Source organism: Corvus cornix, chromosome 4, assembly GCF_000738735.6.
Source record: "Corvus cornix cornix isolate S_Up_H32 chromosome 4, ASM73873v5, whole genome shotgun sequence".
In the NCBI taxonomy this organism is placed as follows: Eukaryota; Metazoa; Chordata; class Aves; order Passeriformes; family Corvidae; genus Corvus; species Corvus cornix.
This window is the reverse complement of record NC_046334.1, coordinates 67,297,501-67,316,651: the sequence shown is the minus strand read 5'-3', so window position 1 is coordinate 67,316,651 and position 19,151 is coordinate 67,297,501. Positions and strand designations below refer to the sequence as shown.

Here is a 19,151-nt window from a genome sequence, read left to right as displayed (position 1 = left end):
CGGGGACTTTCTGCCTGTGGTTGCATGACTCCTGTGGACTCCTGGCCTAGCTGTGGCCTCTATGCCTTGGAATAAAGCTGTTTGCCTTAGTTTTGTACCGAAAGGGCTGGCAATGAGCTCCAGGAGCCAGGGAGTGGCGTGGGAAGGGCAACCTTGCTGAAAGGTGGTGAAGGAGACCCAGGCAATTCCACAGTCGTAGATAACTCCCTTGCTCTTGAGTGGTCCTATGGCTGTGCCAGACTGCCCTTGGAAAGGCTGAAAGACTGAAGTTCCTTTTACAATTGGAAAACTGAGGCTCATAACAAAACATGGGGCTGGGCATGCAGGAAAGGGATGCAGCCAGGAGCTGGAGTTGTCCCTCTGTTCCTCGAGCAGCCTCGGCTGTGACCAAAGGCAAGCATGTAACCGCGTTGTGGCAAACACAAACACACAAACCCTCTTGTGCCTCTGACCAAATTCTTGGGCACATTGTATTGCTTGAGCAGTCGGGACATGTAAAGCCCTCTGAGAGTCTTGAATGAACAGGCCCGTAGGAGTGCGAAGTGTTGTGGTACTGAGGATGGATTATTTTAAAGGCAGGGCCCAATTAGTGTAGTTGATGATGATGGTCTGACAGGCAGTAGCTTAACGACAGATCCTAGAGACAGCTACACCAGGGTGAATGAGTAAGCAAAGGCTAGATATGCCCATAACTTTCTTTAGTTCCTTTTCTTTTTGCTCAGGACTGACACCAAGGTCGCATCTCGGTATCACCATAAGAGACGTGCACCAGAGGTTTTGTGTCTGTCTTCAAGGACAGAACTGATTCCCAAGTTTTCTGATTGCCAGTGATACTTTTAATTTCACTTTTGCACCGTACTCAAACACAAACCCTTTGCCTATCTAGTGAGATTCAACTCCAAGAAAACTGCAGTGGCAAGAAAAGCTTAAAAAAAAAATTAAAAATTACTTGCTTGCATTTTTTCTTGTGTCGGTGAAATTTGCGCTTTGGTGTGCTTGATAATATTTGCATTAAATTATCCTCCTCTGAACAGAAATTGTTGGGACTAATTTATATTTCAGGGCATAAATCCAAACTTAGAAGACTATAATAACGTGGCAGCTCTTTGCCATTGAATTACATGTTAAGTATCTTATAGTGGAACTGTAATTACATGCTCACTCCAAGCATTGACAAGTAAACAGGATTATAACAGTCTCTGGAACCAATGTTTGCATGAATACTTCAAGAGAAAAGAGATACTTGAGGACACATATGGGGTTTATTTTCTGGCTGAAAGCATATCATTGTTATTTATTATTCACACACTACTTCTGTACATGGCAGGACAGAGGCTGTGCAGCACTTACTAGCTAAGAGGGAGAGATGGATAAAAAAAAGAATAAACAAAAGCAAATCTTGGCATTTTCAATGTTTCCTTTAGCTATGAAGGGAAGGGAGGGATAATCAGACATTGACAGGAATTGACGTGGCTCTGGAATGCACTGGAAGCATGATGGAGATGTGCCTGCACAGAGTCTGCACTGAGCCATTCCAGCCTCCCAGTGATCATCAATACCCATCTTAGCAGGCCTTCTTACCTGTTTTTCCTTTTGCTCCCTAGCACTTCTGGGTCTCAGAGGACTTATTCCCATGTGGGATCTTGCCAATAACCTTTGATGTGGCCATGGAAATCACGTAACTCAGTTCCCATGGGATCAGATGTGAGGAGCAAAGCAGTGGCATACTGCCTCTGATGGAGCTCAGATGGATGTCCCTGCACCACATGGAGGGTTCAGCAGCAGAGGAACAAACCACCCCTCTGTTGCTCACCCATAACTGAGACTTGGAGGCATTTATTTCTCCCTTTCTCTTTTGTCCTAATGCCACGGTGAGGAAGGGGAATGTTGAGCCAAAGGTAGTTCCTTATGACCTTGAATAACACATAATTTCCTAGGCCGCCTTCAGGACAAACTGGGATGAGGAAATAAATTCCTGGCAAAAGCTGAGAAATGTTTGCAAAGCTTCTCTAAACATGATACAAACTGAAGTGAGTTGATGAGGACATGTCAGGACAATGGTAGGGGAAGAGGAAGATGCTGGGAGTGCCCTGTGCTCATGTAGGTATTTGGATCAGGCACTACAAACCAAAGCGTCCCCGCAGTGTCTCTGTGAGACTGTCTGTCTCCAACAGGCTGAATGACAGCTCCAGGCCCAAACGCTCCTGAACTTTGGAAAAGATTTAGACCCAGAGATGAATTCTGTGGCTGCAGCTCGCCTCTGACCAACAGTTTGTCAGTCTCAGCCCATGTGCTCAGTTTGCTCTTTGTGCAAACTGTGCTTGTTAGGGGACGATGGTGTCAGCCGCTTGCCCTACACCTACACCTTTCACACCATGTGTCCTGCGCTCTGTGGTGGCATTCGGGGCTTCACACAGGCATTCTCACTTCCAGCTCACAAGAATGATGGCATGAATTGCTATAAATCAGGAGCCTGCATGTGATTGACATCTGAAGTGGCAGTGAGAGGAAAAGGGCTTATCCATGCTCTGTGTGCAGCTTGGGTATATCCAGGGCAGCAAACCCTCCTCCAGTGAAAACCTGTGTTGTCCAACTTACCCAAGTACATGGCTCACTGTCCTGGTGCATAGGACTCAATTACTAAATGGCAAAAGAATGAAATACACATTTCCAGGCCTGTGGAGAACCACTCTACCAAAGTTACTTAATATAATTAACTGCAACTCTGCCTTCAAAGGGACTGGTCAGAAAAGACTCAAAGTCTAATACTTTGAGTTTTGTGTCACTTCTGAGTGGCCCACAAGGCTTTATTCACACCTAATAAACATGTTTTAGCTATTAAGTCCCAGCACACATCTGAGAGCTGAGCAAAAAGTAGCTACTAATAGTGAAGATACTCTTGCACATGCTGTACTAAACTTCTTGGGTTGTCTCTTTGGAAGAGAATGGACTTCTGTTTAAGAAAAGCAATTCTACAAGGATACAAGTGCTAGCAATAGTGTTTCTCTACTCAAATAGCAGGGTTTTCTTATTTTCTTCTTACAGACACCATCCCAAATGCTCTCCTGTCCCACATTCTCTTGACAAGCCATTTTTCACAGACAAAGATTTTTGTTTGTGCTGAAGGACGCTGCTCTTTTCTGCACTCCTGAGTTTCAAGCCATGCAGCCCTACTTCCTGCACCCAAATTTCCTCCAGCCCATCTTGAAGCCCCTGCTGTGTGCGCTTCTCGTGAGGCACAGGCTGTGTGTTGCTTGGAGATGGTGTCAACATGAGTGTGCCCTGCAACTTCACTGGGAAAACACACTTTGGGAGTCAATCTTGGCCAGGTGAAAGCAAAGAGTCACTCTAGGACTGGTTGTAAGGAACTTTTAGGTGGTGAAAGCAGAAGCTCTGGTGGGCCACTCCTTGCACTAATGGCCATCTGCCCTGTGCACAGGGGTTCACAGAGCTGAGTGTCCTCCTGCCAGAGCACACCACTGGCATGGCTCTTCCCACCAGGAGTCATGGTCAGTGATTTGCTGACCTGCAGTTTTAATTACCCCTTTGCTTTTGAATCTTTTCTGAAGTGGTGCCCTGAGGACCCTTTCATGCAGATGACTTTGGTGTTCATAACACAAGTCGCTCACCTTGGTTCTCAATCACACAACAGAGTCACACTTACTCCACTTCTTTGGAAAATATGGCTGAGTTTAGGCACCTTGGATTATTCAGATTGATCATCCTGGTGATTCTGCCTGGCCTTGGAATGTATTCACTTTTTCCCTAATGCCTGGCCTGGATTTTCTTGTCTAAGGCTCAGGATGTCATATTCCTTGAAGAATTCTTTTGCACTGTATAACTTTACAATATGTGGAATTCCTTCTCTCCATTTATTCACTTTAAGTGCTATGCTCAAGTAGGGGTGGTTGTGTCTGTAATCTGGGTATCTCAATTTATGGCCGCATCAGGACTCCGAAATGTTCAAACGTTCTTACCCTTTCCATAATAGCAAATGATTTATGAAGAAGACATTTAGGGTCTGGTTAGAAAAATGCCTGCATAAAATGGTATATTTTTAGTCTTCCTGCACTTGTATGTCTTTCAGCTGAAATGATGATCCCTATTCCCTTGTTAGCAGGGGAGAGGCAATGCATCCATAAAGCTGAGCCAACATATAACAGTGTTGTATACTGTCAAAACTCTCCATTAAAGCTCTGTCACTAAAGTCACTGTAGAAATGAGGAAGAGAACTTCACTTTTGGCTCCCAGATTCACTGTCCCATTTTCCCGTGGGAAGGACCCTCACACCTTTAAAGTGCTGAGAATTTCCTCTGCAGCTGATGGGAAACAAATTTCCCCGAGTCATGCACAACGTGTTTTTTCTGATGCCACTGCATGAAAATGTGGATGTCAGCTCTGAAATGCGGCTCCACATATGCTTTACCCCACTTGGATATTTAATGCTCATATGAGCAAGTATGAGAGTTGATTTTGAGATATTTTCCCCTGCTCTCTGCAGGCCAGCCCAGGGCTGGAGACAGACCAGGATCCACCATGGATTCTACAGGAGTGAAGACAGCCAGAATCAGCCACTGGCTTGCAAAAAAAAGTTTTTTCTTATTTTGGTCCTGGAGATGTGAGTGCCCTGTTTCTCTTGCAGTGCTCCTGGAGTACAAATTCCTGGTGACTGAGGGGGAATGCAGTGAGCTTTGTATCAGCAGCTTCTCAACTTTTTGCTGGAGGTAAAACTGCCTGTGGAGGAAGACAAATCAATTGACTTTACAGCTGAGCTGATTGATGATGCCAGCTCACCCTTCCCAAAGTTGGAATCTTCATGCTCAGGCTGCCCTCTCTTCTGCCTTAGGACATTGTGCTGCTGGCTTGGACAGAAGCTGCTGGCCGCTCTTGTAGGATTCCCTGTGCTAGGAAAATCCCCTTACTGCCTTCAAACATCAAACATGCTTCTGGCTTTACTTGAGAAGCGTGAAAGAAAAAGGGGAGGTGAAGTTGGGAACTCAACCTGCCACTCCAGGTTGAGCTGCAGGGCTGGCAGTGAGGAAAAAAAAAATAGTATTTCTGTTGCTATACAAATTTGATCTAGAATCAGTGAGAAACTACCTGGAGCTAACCTGGCTTTCCATACACTCATCTTGGAAACTTGTACAGATCATTCAGAAACTGGGTTTCTTCCCCAGCACAAGCTTGACTGCTACAGGGAGCTTTCCTCTTTTTGGTTTTTTTTTTTTTTCTTTCAGACTTCCTTGGTTTGGGTACTGTTTCTAGTGTGGATTTGTGGATACCCCTAGAGCACCCTAGAGCATCCTCTGCTCCCCTCTGGGTTTTGTTGGCTCTCTTTCTTGCAGGGACAAACACCCGTGAGCAGATTTTAGTAAGGGCATTATTTTCTCTTTGATTTAGCATGACCAGGAGTTATTCCATTATATCCAGACTTGTCTATTTACTCTTTAGAGCATGTTCCTTTTATTTACTCCTCCAGAGCTGCCAGTTTAATCCAATCTCTTTTCCACTGAATTACACTAGCACAATAACACAGGCCAAACAGGTTCAGCCTGGGTCATGGGTGGCAGAGGAAGGGGCTATATTCTTGCCAGATAATAACTCTAGTATTAAAAGAAAATTAGTATTTCCTGGGACTGGTGAGATTTACAGATAAAAAGGGAGTTTCTATTGCCAGTAGTTGTAATGGTTTTGCAGCACCTATCCCTGTGAAAACTAAGCAAATAACCTGAAAAAGAGAGTGGAGGCTGGCTTGTTTTTGCAAGAAGCCTGAGATTTGACAAAAACTCTGGCAAATGGGTAATGCCTGGTCAGTCAGATGTAGGACCTCATGGAGGAGGAAGGCCCCAAAGCCCCACCAAAGCTCCACACCCGAACCCTGGGATGACATTAATCTGTTTGAACTAACAGTTGTGTAGGACATGGATAAAAGCACCCCAATGAGCAGACCTTGGAGTTCAGAGCCAGCACTGTAGTGGGTGCTGTGCCTTGTGTCCCGACATCCCTCTTCCCTCTGGCTTTGGGTACCAAACCGTGTGACAGCTGAGCACACCCTTTAATGTATTTATGTCACCTTTTGCTCTCTCACTATTGCATTACATCTGCCCTGCCATGCAAGATTTTTATGTTCTTCATTATTCTTTTTGAGTAGCAGATTTTTTTGTTCTCCATTATTAACACTATATCTTAATAGCTCTCTTAAGTAAACAGACACCTGCACTTTACAGAAACATGAGAAGATAAGTCCACTGGCCCATGGAGGTTAAGTTCTTATTTATTTCTATCATATGTGATTTACTATCCAGCCATTTTTCTCATGAGATATGTTGTCACCTTCTCCCTGCCCTGTGTATATCTGCTGCTCACCAGGACACCGGCCAGCCCTACTCTGCTCCTGTTATTTTGGAAACCCAGAGCTGTGAGTTTCATAAAGGCTGGGTTAAGTAAGCAACAGATTTATCTTTGTCGAAAGATAAAAGTGTTTGGCAGTGAATGTTGCCAGCTCCTTACATATTTCCAAGGCTCCTTGGCTCTCTGTTCTTCCCTTCACTGAGGATGGCTCAGGGGGCTGCTGCCCAGACCAAGGGGCAGCCTTGCATCATCCAGGCCTGAGCAGACTTGGTGTGGTTAATATTTAATCCTCCCAGTGCCTGGGGAGGGTGGGCCAGATGCTCCCCATGTAGTGTCGGGTGCATCATGCCATGGTGGATTTCGTATCCGTCCTCTTTGGGCTATGGGCGAGAGGGCAGCGCTCCTCAGGTCCATCAAGGTTTGTCCTCCTGGTGTGAGAGTGCCCCCCCAGCCTTGCCCTGCACACCCAGCCACCCCAGCGGTGCTGTTGGATGAAGCCGTGGGCACAACAGCAGGACAAGGAGAGTCTGGTGAACGTTTGAGCAGCTGAAGGGCCAAGAAGAGCCCACTGAGTTCAGAGATTCCCTCATGGGAAACTCATCTCCCATCAGGAGTAAAGCCATGGCTGTGCTGTTGGGGTGGTATGGCTGCATGGGCTGAGGGCCATCCACAAGATTCAGAAAAATTGCATCTCCAGGAGAGACTGAAAAGCACTGAAGTGATGGATGTATCTTCCCTGCAAACTCTGTGCTGTGCCAGAGCAGCCCTGGCTGGATCTCTATTTGGGGGAATCAAGGAGAGTTTCTCAGGCAAACCCTGGGCAAAACAAAGGTCCTGCCAGTCCAGGCAGGCTGGAACAAGATGCTCACTGGGGAGAAGGCAGCACAGCTCTCTCACCCCATTTCTCAGGAAGGATCCCATTCCAGTCTCCTATTGTTTCTATTTGCATACAGATAGAAATTTCCTACGAGGATCATTTCTGTATGGTTTTTACACATGAGAGTAAACAAGACATAGCTGTCGACTGTATAGTTAACATATTTTTGGTGGTGTTCCCATCCAGAAAATGCAGCTGCATTATATTCCTGATAGAGTGGAACTAAAGTTCGGCTTCAGCAAGAATGTTAATAAATGAAAGACATTTCAAACAACACTGATTGAGGCGAAGTGTCAGTCCCTCTTCCCCCCACCTACCCCCCTACAAGGCTTTATTTTTTTGCAGAGTTGCAAAAACTCTGATGTCTGACCTGGAAATCAGCAAATTTCTGCTGCTGGTTACACTTGTATGAATCTGAAATGGCTTTATTGGTTTCAGGGGGTTTGTCTGGGCCAGCACCACGGTCACTGAGAGCAGGGACTGTGCTGCTGCTTTACTGCAGGTTTGTCCTTCAGATAATTTGGTTTCTCTTTGTTATCAAGACCCAGCCAAAAAGGGGGGAGGCTGTGCTCGTACCACCTAAACTTAGTCAGTGCCCCTGACATGATGCATGTGGCTCTTGCCTAATCTCCCATTGCTGACAATTAAAACACAAACATATAGTCATATTTTTGGATGAAACTGTACAAACATTTCAAAACAGTTTATGCATGCAGATTTGTATGTTATCAGAGAGCACCACACATGCACATGGAATTTATGGAAAATGCTGAGAGATTTGAAAGGAAATAGTTTGGGAAGTTGTCTTATTTTTTTGAACATAAATCCCCAAACAGTTTCCCTTAACATTCCTCACGCCTGTTCAGCAATTAATACTTGGCATTTCTGTTTTTCATTCTGTCTGTTGATATTGGCCTTTTTTGTTTTGTTATTTTTCACAACTCTTCTTTCACGTTTGCTACATTCGTTTGCTAAACCCAATGCTAATCAACGTGTACAAATCTCCTTCTACAGGAGGATAATGTGAGGGAGCAGTTAGAGGAGATTTAGGCCTTCAAAACTGTGGTCTTCCCCCAAGATGAGATATTTAGATTGAAAGGTGCATATTCAGAGTCTTCAGCTCAGCCTACCTGGACTGAATAGTGGCTGCTCATATGAGTCTGTTGGTTTGATCAGGTTTTTTTCTCACTTAGAATGATTCCAATGGCTCCAGTGGGATTATTCTTGTTCTAGCCAGATGTAGAAGGAAAGCAAAATCAAATCCTTCATACATCAGTGTCAGACTGACTCCAAGAAACCAGTGTTGAGTGATATAAAGGATACGGGGCCTGAGGAAGGATGTGTTTATGGAGAACATTTGGAAACTTTAACTACTTCTAGTTTGAACAACCGCAGAGTTAGGGAACTGCCTGTGAATATTTAAGAGTGGAAAGAAGTACAGAGTGATGCAAAGGGATATGAAAAAGAGGAATGAGATATAATTAACAAAAGGAGGAGTATAATGCTTTAGAACAAATGGCAACCTTGTCTGCCATAAGCTTTTTGTACCATATTCTTCATCTGAATAGGTGAGCACCTTCCAGGCGTGTGGAAAGGGTGCTCAGATGTGGTTTATTCCTATGATCATGGTGTAGTTGTTGGATAGAAGGGGAGCAGATTTTGTTGGAGATGTAGTATTTTTTCTTAGATCTACTGAGAGAAGTCAGACAAAAAAGCAAACGAGGTGTGGGCCCTGTGTGTCTAAACCTTCTGTGTGTACTTCCATCTAGATTGCTTGATCTAAACCCCTTCCTTGTTCTTACCTTTCCCATGAGGAAAGAGGATTTTGCATGAATTGTAGTGTTCTGTTATACTAGGACCTTCTTATACACGCTTTTGGAGTAGAGGAGGCTGCTTGAGGCTGTCACCCAGGGAATATTGGTCTGTACTTCACGGTGCTGCTTTGGGATGCTGTTTCTCCTGCACAAGTGAGCTTTGCCTTTGGGAGGAAAGTTCAGCTTATCCCGGAGAGAGGAGTTTTCTTCTGCTGTCACCCATCTTGGAGACATGAGCTAAGCAGCTGAGTAGTGTGTCCTAGACACTGAGACCTTGAAATTCATTTGGCAGCCGCTGGGAAGGCAGCGTGAGGGCCTCACACTGCCAACGAGATGCATCCTTCTGGCCTGGGCTGGGCTGGCATTCCCCGAGCACCTCTTGGACTCTGCTCAGGGCTGTCACGTTTCCCTGGTGCCAGGGAGTGCTGACACAGCGTGCCTAACCTGGCCAAGAGAGATAGGGCCTCTGGGCCAACTTGGAATTGTGGAAATGATTTCCTGCAGATGCCATCATGTGCAAATTTAGCACCAATGAGAAATCCAAGCACATTCGTCAGGCACAGCGAGGCTGGGCAGTGTGTGAGACCAGTCCTTGGTGAAAGGGCTGGGAACTCTCTGCTGGTGGTGCTTCAGACCAACACAAAGACCACAAGGTAGCAGAGGGATCATTTGTGCCTGTGAAAAGCCATGAAAGCCCTGGTACAGTGGCCATGGGGAAATGTGACTCCCCAGCATCCTGAACAAGACCCAAGGCTTGCATGATAGGACATCTAACCCTGTTACTATCCTTTCTTCTCTGTCAGACATTGGAATTCATGCTTCATGTATAAAAGTGAACCGTATACATATGATGAACCATTTGTTTCTTTGCAACACCACTTAGAGCAAAGCTAATCTAAGGGAGTAAATGTATATTTACATGAGAGAATGTATATTACTAAGGGAGTAAATGGATATTTTCCATGAGAGAAGATGTGACATCTTTTATTAAGAGAAAAATATAGATTTCAGTACTGTATCACCCTGTTTGATCTTTCCATCTGCCCATTCATCCCCTCTGAATATTACCTAGGTCATAGCTAGGTCTCAGTTACCACATATAGGGAAGATAGTGATTCTGCTCTCATAAAACACTGCTTTCTCTGAAAGACACCATTTTAGCCTTAACTATGGACACAAACAGAGCAGTGCAGTGACTCTGGTGTTGCACAAATGGAAAAGTGCATTTTGGGCTCCTTGTCTTCCCAGCTGTGACATCTTCTGTGCCGCCCTGTCACACACCAATTGCTTTATCAGAACCCATCCACCCAGGGAAATCCGCCCTCTGCCCCATCAACCACGTTACTTACGTTTCCCTGCATCCAGAGCAACCCCCTTTTCCAGGCATCCGGGAGGGATGCTCAGGTTGACCCCACGTGGCGGCTGCCGCTGGAGTAACCAGAGGAGGGCTGCATGGACGGGGTGGCAGGTGGAGGGAATGTGCTAATCCTGGTCATGCCCTTCCATCACCTTCACGTGCTCCGTCAGCTGCGCGGAGCCGCCCCGCACACCCTCCGCCCCGGTGGCATGTCGCCGTGGACCCGTGCCACGGGGCCTCGTGCTCCTCGGGCAAGGCACTGCTGCCAGCCCGAGTCGCTTGGATAACCGCAGCCCCATGGAGCGTCACAGGGAATCCGACAGCGTGGCTGCCACCTGCAGCTGGGAAAAAAAAAAAAAAAAAAATCACGGGAACAGGTCGGGAATTACAGTCCGGAGGTGCTGTGTCTCCCAGGTCATCTGCAAGGGAAAAGAAAAGGCAAAGCAATCAAGATTGGAGGGAAGAAATGGGATGGGGGGAAAGGGAGTTCTGTGATAGTGGAGGTGAGCAGCTCCTGTGAGAAAAGAGGTAAAAAAGCTGGAAAAAGTCCAGTTTGTGGTTTTGGAGACATAAGGAAAGTCGTCCTGGGGATGGATGTTCACTAGACCATCACAGCTATGCAAAATTTGAAAAGCCACGGTCCGGAAACAGGGCTTTGGGGACAACTGGGATACAAATGGACTGTTAGGCTCCTTCTCAGGCCATGTGGAGACATGAATTTTGTTGCTTAGCATTCGTTTTTGTTTGTCCACTCCAGAAAGCTGTTTTCCCACAGCCTTGTCTCAGGACCATGGGGTGCAGGAGCAAACTGGGGCTGTTGACTTTCAGACTACTCAATCATCCTGCAAATTACAGCCAGCCCAGAAAAAAAACCACAGCTCTGCATGTTTCCTTTTTTAGGTAGAAGCGTTGGGAAAACAACATGAGATTTTGTTTCTGATAAACTAGGAGCTGTTTCAGGAATATTAATTATTTTTCTTGTATCAATATTTTACATTTATTCCTTTATTATGGTATTGGGATTGAGATGGATGAAGTCTACAGCATGGTTTCAGACTTTCTTTCAGGCATTCACAAGCCCCTGAAAAAAAAAAATAGTGCTGACATTTTGAAGTCAGAAAGGTTTATTTTCTGGTTACTTTTGCCTGGGGTATGGAAGCTGTGGGCTCCATTCCCTGCCCCACGTAATCCCTTTGCAACATCACTTGGAATCAGATTCTTAAAAATCTTTCTGGATGCCTAAGGAAGGGGCTTAAAGGGCATCTGAAGGTGTTGAGGCACCTGAATAATTTTTAACTTCTTGTAATCCTCCATCTCCTAGAACTTCACACTGGTGAAAGGCTGCAGGAGAGATTTTGCTGCTTTGTAGTTGTACTGGGAGCAGAAACGCTCAGTCTGAAAGCTGTTGGAGCCTCCAAAGGCACATGTGATTTTCAATAAGGAAGTGAGGATGGAAGGAGTGGATCCATCATGGGATTTTTGTCCTCTGTGTCCAGCCTGAGCTGGGTGCTTGGTGCTGGGCTTGGGCACAGCCTGAGTTGGAAGAATGTCTTTTCTTTCAGAGCTGATTGAGGCCCAGAGAGAGCTCACCCAAGTCTAGACAGTCTGAGACAAGATAGTCGTGGTGTATCTGGGATTTAAACCTCAATCTCAGTGCATGACTCAGAAAACAAGACGAGGAGTAGGAGCTCAGTCAGGTCCCCCTAACCTGGTAGGAAACCTGTCTGTGAACCAATGTCCCACATCTGCACCAGAACTGGGGCTGCTTTGGACTTCAGTCTGCATGCAAACAGAGGTTGCGTAGATAGTTTCAGGGCTGGATCACCTTTGGGACAATGTCCTTGGGACAAAGACCTTGACTCCATTGGGGTGAAATGACTGGAAAATATTACAAAGAGGTGTTTTCATCCCGAGATGCAGCATGAAGTTGTGTTCTTATTCCGGTGCAAGTTAGAGTGATTTCATCAGAAGGCATGGCATGAACATGGCCACGTAGGGTAAGTCCTGAAGGTTTCCCTCAGTCAACACTGTCTTTGAAATCAATGAGGCTGAAGTTATTGCCTGATAGGAGGAGGAGTCCATCTGGAATTTCTCAGCTGAATTAACTTTAATAATAAAAATGATTATATAAATATGTAAGATATAAAAACAATATTGTCAGCTGCTTTGTTTGTTTCTGGCTCAAGGGGTTTATATGTTTAGTCTTGGATGTTTTTCACATTGATTTTGTGTATCAAGATTTAATGTTGTCAGGAATCACTGAGTAAAAATATTTAGTAATAACAATAATAATAGAGGGTGTGATTTCATAATCCTAACAAAATAGATAAGATGGATGTTCACATTACTTCTTGGCTTGGGTTTAGGAGTTCTCCTGGTGCCTATCACATTGAACTAGTATTGAGACAACTTTGTTTTCAAGGAGGTCTTCATGCTGGAGCATATCAAGCAAGAGATCTAAGAAACTATAACATCAACAGCAATGATGTTTCTTTTGAGATACAAAAAGTTTAGCTATTGAGGCAGTATTTTTTCTTGTCGTTTGTTTAGTCTATTTGGTGAATTCTGCCAGGTTGGTTTTGATCCTGAGTAAAGAGTGATTTGCTGTAAGAGAGAATGCATCAGCCAAGTCATGTTTGAAAGTAAATAATAAATAATTGTAACAGTTAATATAAGGAACTGACATCTCCACGGTTTATTTTCCACTTGGTTTAGTTTAGTTCAGGCCAGCTTCTTTCTGGCATCATTTGCATCCAAGCCGACAGATCAAAACGGGGCAGCCACCCCCCATCTCTGCCCCGCTGCCTGCGCGGTGGGTTCCCACGGCCGGGGCTCTCTCCTGGCGTGGGGAGAGCGGTGCTTTGGCCGGGACGGGTTGTGGGGTGCGGGGGGGGCTGCGAGGTCGGAGGTCTCCAGCGCCGCTGGGCTTACGGGGGTGCGGGGAGGAGAACGCTCTCGGGCACGACGAGGTCGGCAGCGCGGCGCCGGCGGTGCCGGGCTCGGGAGCGGCGGCAGCAGCGGGGCCGGAGCGCGGCGGGAGCTGCGGGACGCGCTCCCGGAGCACCGAGCGCTCCGCGGCCGCCCGCTGCGCCCGCAAAGGGTTAAGGGGAGCGGGGCCGGCGGAGGGCGGGGGCTGCCGGGGGCTCCCGGGGATTGGTGCGAAGTTTGGAGCGGGGCGGGCCCCGCGCCGCCCTTCGCGGCGGCTCGGCCCCCACCGCCACAAAGCCCTGCAGGGAAAGTTGCTTTATCGCTGGTTTCTCTCTCCCCGGCTCTCCCCCACCTCCCCTCCCCTTCCCCAGCCCCTTTCCCCTCCTCCCCTCGCTCCTTAAACGGGATTCCGGCTGGGCGAGCCGCCGGACGGCATCACCGGGCATCCCGCGGCGCGGAGCCCCGGAGGCTCTGGCAGGTCCCCGCTGTCCCTCCCCGCACACACACGCTCAGCCCGGCCCGGAAAGCAGGAAAAAATAATTTACAAGGTTTCCCCCTTTCCCTGACCTCCTCGCCCGTGACTCTCGAGTGGAAAAAAATCTCCCGCGGGAGCGAAGAGGGGGGACTGTTAAAAAGCCGGTGAAGGGGCAGAGCCGCTCCGTGGGGAGGGCACCCCCGGGCAGCCCCCGCCACCCCGGGAGGGGGGGGGATGAGGTAGAGGCCGGCGGCGGAGCGCCCGCCGGGCGCCGGTGGCCGCGGAGGGCATGAGGCGGCGAGCGGCGGGGATGGGCTCCAGCGCGCGGTGTTAGAGCCCCGGCAGCAGCCAAGGTAAGTGTCCCCCGCGGCGTCACCCCGGGCCGGGACACCCCGCCGGGGCCGGGGAGCGCACAGCTGGGAGCCGCCAGCGCAGCCCCGAGGCGCGGGGCAGCACCAGGTGGCATCGCGCCGGGTGTCCCTCCCTTCCGCGACCCCGATTCCCGGCGGCGAATATCCCGTTACCGCCGAGCCGCGCCGCGCCCCGGGGGAGCCCCGCCGCCCCCCGCTCCCGCCTGCCCGCCGCGAACGGCGGAGCGAACGGCCGGAGCGGCCGTGTTTGCTCTGCTGGATGCTGTGCGCGGGTTGTTGTGTGTCCTGGGGGCACGGGGTGTTTAAACCGGGGAGTTTACAAGGGTGAGGAATCCAGACAGTGTTTAGAGAGTGAGAGTTTTAGGAGGAGAACAGGGTGTAATTAATGTAAACCTGATCTTCCCCGGGTGTGCGTATCACAGCGAAGGCATCTTCAAGAATCTGGGTAATTAAGTGCGGTTGTGCTTTGGGACGCACCTCTGAAGCCCACGGAAACAAGTGAGGCTGTTGGTGGGGGGAAGCGTGGCGGGGGGGGGGGGGGGAAGAAGAGGAAAGGAGGAATCAGCGCTGTGCAGAGAAGTCTCGGAGTGGAGGAAGGCGCGTACCCAGAACGGAGCTTGGCTGAGGGGCACTGGAGCAGCAACACAAAGTTTTCTGGGCTGCTGATGGGAGAGGTAACATTCCTCCTCCCGCTTCCACCAAGTTTCTCCGCAAATTGTTAACCTGAAATCTTGTTTTATGGCCACTTGCTAGCGTTTTGTTTGCCTTCCAGACTGATTCTGTACAGGATACCAAAGAATTATGCATTAACTGTAAACTTAGAGGAGCTTACTGGCCTCAGTGGGTTCTTGATTTATATCAGGCTAAAGCAGAGAGGAGGGCAAAGTTTTACTCACTGAGCACCAAGGAATGAATTACAAGTACGTTGCTCTTTCATTTGCTGTTTCTTCTTGTCAGTCTTTGCAATAGGATTTAAGACTCTGCAAAGTTGAGGGTTGTTCAGGGTTTTTTCACCCCAGTAACTATTTTGCTCTCCTTTTTCCTGCCTCCAGGTCTGAGAGGACAGTAGCCTGTGCTGTACAGTGGGATCTGGTTTTCAAAATGGAATTGCAGCTGGCGCTCCTTTTTGCAGGGATAATTGCATTTTCGGACTCGGCGAGAGGTAAGGGGAGCGTGCTTGGTGCGAACACTCTGTGACTCTCACCCTTCCCTCTGCTCCGTGGGCTTGTGCTCCGCAAACTCCCGCGGTGCCCCTGGAGGGACCCCCCCCACAGGAGTTGCTGTTGGCAGGGACTCGTCCCCTGCATGTTTTTTACCTGCACAGAGATGCAGGCTCGTGCCCATGTGTGGTGCCTCCTTACCTGCACAGTTCGGGGCCATCGTTTGGGATGGAGCGCGGTCACTCCAGCTTTGCTGAGGTCTGTTAGGCACAGGTGAACTTCCAGGGGCTTTTCTTGTGCCTGTGTGAAAATACACAGAAAATTTTAAAGAAAAGCAACTGCATTCCTCTGTGGATCAGAAATACCTCTCCCCTCCTGTAATCCCTCCAGCCTCTGCCCCGTGTATTCCCACTTACAAACTAAACAAACACATCCATTAACTTCCCCGGTGACAGACAAATGACAGTTCCCAACAGCGAGAGCGTATTTTAGCACTGAGGCTCTGGCAGTTGATCAGATTTCAATAAACAGGTTACCCTTCCAGAGGCAAATTGAAATACATTGACCTGGGAATGATGGGGGTAGGAAAAAAGAAGTTTCTTTATGGGAAGATGCAAAGCTCTGGGATCAGAGCGCAAGGAGCGGTGGCTCTTCCTGCACTTTTGCCTGGTGTTGTACCTTGGTGGGTGCTGTCCTTGGAAAGCCTGAATGGGAATCCAGGCTTTCAGCTCCTCTTCCTCTGGTCACAACGTAGGGGCTGCATTGTTCCAGGAGAATGGGGGTATGACTTTAGGATGCTGGTTGCTCCAGCTGCATTTCCCAACAGTCTCAGAGTTTCATGAATTGTTGTAAGACCTTTAAATCATCCAGCGCGATGGATGTGCGAATTAAAAGGTTTAAGCTTGCCCTTCACTTGGGCTGTAACTTGCCAAAAATAAATCTTGGGGGGGGCGAGAGTGGGAAAGGAGAGGGGGAGCACTACTCTGAAAACCCAAGTTTGGGTTAGCGCACTGCTTTTTTTTTCTTCTTGGCATTGGCTCTCAAGAAAATATTTTATGGAGGCAAAAGCACTATAAAATGATTTGGCTGGAAGCTGAATGAAAAAGAAAACAGTGTATAGGCTGTAATTCCTGCAAGTCTGAATTCCAGGCGAGGCTTACAATGGAGACTCAGTTTAAGTTGTGGGCGATGGGCAGCAGTGTATGAATTAAGATGACTTCATGGATGTATATTATTGCAATGGACCTGAGAAGTTGGTGGAGTTCCGGAAAAGATCTGAAGTGGGCAGGAGAAGACAAAAAGATTCTTGTCTCTGATGTGAGCTGAATATCGGCTGCTTTACTGGCTGACCCTGTTTAAATTTGGTTTGCGATTGTCTTGCTTGTACACTTATTCCCCCTGGAAAGTGAAGTGCTGTTGGCTGTTGTTGTGTGAAGAAGTGACAGAAAATTAACAGTGGTAATTTCAGGACATCATTATTTTTCCTATGGAAAGGTCTTCCTAATATAACTTTATAGGATCATATTGGCAATTGGGTTATTTGAACACTTTTTAGAGCTGGATGGAAAAACCCATCCTGTAAGCGTGTGGAGAGAGGATTCTGGTTATTTAAAATTATCTAGAAAGAGAGGTTAAAAGCCAGGGCCAAACCCATAAAAAATGTCATTCGTTCATGTGCTGATTTAAAAGAGGGAAAGTGAAGAAGAAAAAGGAGTCATTGCTGTGAAAACATAGACAAAATTCTGACATGTAAATCCTGCTTTAGACCTCCTTAAGGTTGAGAGCATTTTCGATAGTGAAGGAGATAGATGGAGGATCAAACTTGTGAGCAGAGATGAGACACTCTCCAGAACTTTGAAAATTTATTTTGTGCTGACAAATATCTCCAATTGTTAAGTGTTTACATTGGGATAATTTCAGAATCTTGGAAAAATGTGCCGGGCCTTTAATGTGCCTGCAGAGTTTTTCTGAACGCCTCATATAAGGGCTTTGGCTGCTGGAGATGTGTAAACGTTACCTGTTACAGTTGCTCAGGTTTTATAGGCAGTCCTTCAGCCAAATCTCAGCCTGAGGTCATGAGGCTCTTCTCTGGAGGAAGAAGGGCTCTTTGTTTTGGTCAAACAGCATTTAATATCTGTATCCTGATTGCAGATTAGATGTGTGTGGCCCGAAGTGTGCCAGCACCTCCTGATTGGAGGCATCAGAAGTTAAATAGGTGCTTGCTGGCTGGCAGTCAAGTGAGGAAGGTGTCTGAGGAGGCTCTCTGGGAAAGTGATGGTCCTTTTCTACTCATTTTAGGCAGAACTAGGTTATGCTGGAGTTAGGATGTTAATTTGGAGCTGACTGATGCTGTGCCTGTGCTTGGGGAAGGGCTGTGCCATGGTGCATCTGCACAAGGGGGCAGAGTTAAGTTGCCCACGCGCTCGAGCTTTGATATTTCCTGACAGTTGAATGCTCAGCTGCAATCTTGCATTAAATGTTACGTTGTATTATTTTTACATCTTTATTTAGGTGACACCTTTTAAGGCAAAGGGCCCTGCAGGAGTGACCGATTGGGTTTATGTGGCAGGTTTTTTTTTCCCACCTCCCAGCAAAAAGGGGCGTTTTTCCGGGGTCAGATCTGTGCCTGCTGGCTCTGTCCCACCAATGTATCTCATCACTGAAGTAGAGGACACTGTAAAAAAGGGAATATCTTAGCAAACCAAGATAAACTCTTAAGGAAGAGGCAATACCGTTGAAATATCCAGGCAAAGCAGAGAGCAGGTCTGGTTCTAGAGGTCTGGGTGGTAGAACTGTCTGTGTTTGAAGGGATGAGGGGTGAGATAACTCTGGTTGTGTTTGAACCAATGCTTTTGGGGCTGAAACTTAAAGACTTTGACAAAGGGCTTGTCTACACCTGCAAGTGCACTGGAATAACCCTTCCAAAAAATTTAGTCTGGAATAAATCTCTCAGTGGCCAATCTTATTCCAGGCTAAGGATCTCCTGGAGGGAGCCTGTACCAAAAAAGTCTTCCTCAGGAGCTATTTTGGTAGATATCCAAGCCCCTTCTTTCCCTTGCGGCTGAAGACTAGAACGCCTGTGTGCTCAAAATGCACTCTTGGATAACAAAACCTGTGTGCTGTGGTTTTCTAAGAGGGACTGTGCCTTCCAGCTGACAGCCAAGGCGTGAGGCGGCCGCTTCAGCCCGGTTCCCAGCCGCGACGGATAATGTCTGCTCTGAGCCTGGTGTAACAGCGCAGGTCCAGCAGCTCATCTCTTACGTTATTCCATTCCTGTTCTCTCCAAGCAGCCCCATACTGGGCATAAAAGTTCTCAGTGTCCTGCCCTGGCCCTCCTCTGCGGGGATTAATGCCATCTTGGGTCACTAACCCTTAGTGACTATGTCCTGCAGCAATGTAGCTCCTGCCACGCCACACCTCCTGTTGGACACAGGTAATACAATCTGATATTTTCCTGCCTATGTCATCTCAGTGACAGACAATGAAATATTTGTTCCAAATCTGTCAAGTTGCCATCATATTCGCGTTGGTGACCGTATATGGTAACATTGGGATGTGCCTGGCTTGGCCTTGTGGCTTAAGCAAGATTTTGTATGGTATGTTTAGAAGTTTTTGGTAAGAGCAGTAGCCACCCTCCTGTTAGCAAGTAAACTGATATTCTGCTGGAAACTAATTAGTTTGGATGTTGATTTCATTTTCGGTGCATTGCGTAGGGAGGGGAAGAACGGGACCTTAATTGCTTTCTGTTCTGACACTTCTCTGTGCGACCTTGGCTTGCAAACCTGCTTGGTGTCTGCTTTACATGGAATTTGCTGATT

At 47.4% G+C, this 19,151-nt stretch overlaps 1 protein-coding gene across 5 annotated transcripts in view; it reads left to right on the top strand.

Moving 5' to 3' along the window:
- Positions 1–12,316: 12,316 nt before the first annotated feature.
- The window catches only part of FGFRL1 (fibroblast growth factor receptor like 1), a 169,268-nt gene continuing 162,433 nt past the window's right edge, over positions 12,317–19,151 (top strand). Inside the window, exons 1-2 of one of the 5 annotated variants that reach the window (XM_019287290.3) lie at positions 12,317–12,396; positions 15,226–15,335. In XM_019287290.3, coding sequence (XP_019142835.3) covers positions 15,275–15,335 — 61 coding nt within the window. In that variant the 5' untranslated portion in view covers positions 12,317–12,396; positions 15,226–15,274. Of the gene's footprint in view, positions 12,397–13,657; positions 14,156–14,758; positions 14,848–14,911; positions 15,094–15,225; positions 15,336–18,632; positions 18,767–19,151 lie in introns of those variants that run through there. The other 4 variants (XM_039550951.1, XM_010402070.4, XM_010402069.4 and 1 more) reach the window with 4 other exon arrangements.